General features: G+C 55.7%; 1 protein-coding gene across 2 annotated transcripts in view; it reads left to right on the plus strand.

Moving 5' to 3' along the window:
- Positions 1–434: 434 nt before the first annotated feature.
- The window catches only part of RNF38 (ring finger protein 38), a 164,702-nt gene continuing 163,433 nt past the window's right edge, over positions 435–1,703 (plus strand). Inside the window, exon 1 of one of the 2 annotated variants that reach the window (XM_072404543.1) lies at positions 435–1,309. In XM_072404543.1, coding sequence (XP_072260644.1) covers positions 610–1,309 — 700 coding nt within the window. In that variant the 5' untranslated portion in view covers positions 435–609. The remainder of the gene's footprint in view (positions 1,310–1,703) is intronic. The other variant, XM_072404544.1, reaches the window with a different exon arrangement.

A 1,703-nucleotide genomic window follows, 5' to 3' on the forward strand; every position in this document is an offset into this window, starting at 1 on the left:
GAAGAAACTATTGCCCTGATTTATTAAATCTCCAGGGTGGTATATGATATGAGGTTGTTGGATGATATGAGAGTGTTGGATGATATGAGGTTCTTGGGAGATATTATATGAGGTTCTTGGATGATATGATATGAGGTTGTTGGGTGATATGAGGTTGTTGGATGATATGAGGTTGTTGGGTGATATGAGGTATATGATATGATATGAGGTTAGTGGATGATATGAGGTTAGTGGATGATATGAGGTTGTTGAATATGATATGAGGTTGTTGGATGATATGATATGAGGCTGTAGAATGATATGAGTGTTGGTTGCAGCCCCTGTATTATAGGAAAGCTGTAGTGTTCCACGTGTAGGCTGGCAGTGAAAGAGTTAAATGTAAGGGGTGGGGGTAATGTTCCCAGTCCCTCCCCCCTCGCCTCTGGTCAGCTTTCTCGGCACAGTGTGCGGCAGCCTGTGTGACTTTGGAGCAATATTCCAATTCGTGCTTAGGATTGTGTAAGCACATGTGACAGGAATTTCTCCTGACAGACCACCCTGGAATTCCCAGGAACTTGTATGATGTAGCAGTGTTCTCTGTCAGCTGGCATTGTGTCCAGTTCGGAGGTGATGCCAATTGCCTCCGGCTCGGTGCAGCCCTCCCCTCCGGACTCCAGCCGGTACAGTCGGTGTCACTCGGACACAGTACGGGACCCCAAGCAGCGGCAGCAGGCAGTGGGAGGCGGTGACAGCGGGGGTGGAGGAGGGGGTGGGCTGTTGCCTTTCCTGATTCGCCTCGATCCCAGGCAGGCTGAAGCAGGGGCCGAGGCTGCAGCGGCCACCAGCAGAGAAGCTGGGCTGAGCAGCGGATTGCTTGCTGCCTCCTCCTCCCCCCAGCACCCTCCTGTTCTGCAGGTCACCCCGTCTGTCTCTATCCCTTCCTCCTTCTTCCAGTCTCTCTCCTCGCTTTCCTCTCCCCCATCATCTCCTCCACCTCCTATCGCTCCTTCCTTCCTATTCCCAGCTTTCCTGGAGCCCCCAAGGACTAGATCCAGATCTAGGTCTGGATTCACCATGAACCAACAACAACAGCCGCTGCATGGCATGCCCGGGGTGCCTCACTTTCTCCAGCTGCAGACCCCTCCACCACCTCACCACCATCACCTATCTCCTGCCCTGAGGGGGCCAGGCATGGACAGAAATGATAACAACCCCCCGGAGGGGGCCAGACAGCCCCATAGCCCTCCAGCAGGGGCAAGAAGGAGAGTAAACAGCCCACCCAGCAGTGATTACCACCATCACCACCACCATCACCTCCGATCTCCAGCAGGTAGGAGTTTGGGGGAACTTAGACATGACTTGAGAACTTGCATTGTGTGCCAGCAGGGTGTTAGCAAAGTTAGCTGTCACTTTGACAGGTGAGTGCCCATCTGCCCCTCCTAGCTGTGCCCTCACCCCCCATGTGCCCCTCCTAGCTGTGCCCTCACCCCCATGTGCCCCTCCTAGCTGTGCCCTCACCCCCATGTGCCCCTCCTAGCTGTGCCCTCAGCCCCCCCCATGTGCCCCTCCTAGCTGTGCTCTCAGCCTCCCCATGTGCCCCTCCTAGCTGTGCCCTTAGCCCCCATGTGCCCCTCCTAGCTGTGCCCTTAGCCCCCATGTGCCCCTCCTAGCTGTGCCCTCAGCCCCCCCATGTGCCCCTCCTAGCTGTGCCCTCAGCCCCCCAT

The sequence above is a fragment of the Pyxicephalus adspersus genome, chromosome 3 (genome assembly GCF_032062135.1).
Source record: "Pyxicephalus adspersus chromosome 3, UCB_Pads_2.0, whole genome shotgun sequence".
NCBI classification, from domain to species: domain Eukaryota; kingdom Metazoa; phylum Chordata; class Amphibia; order Anura; family Pyxicephalidae; genus Pyxicephalus; species Pyxicephalus adspersus.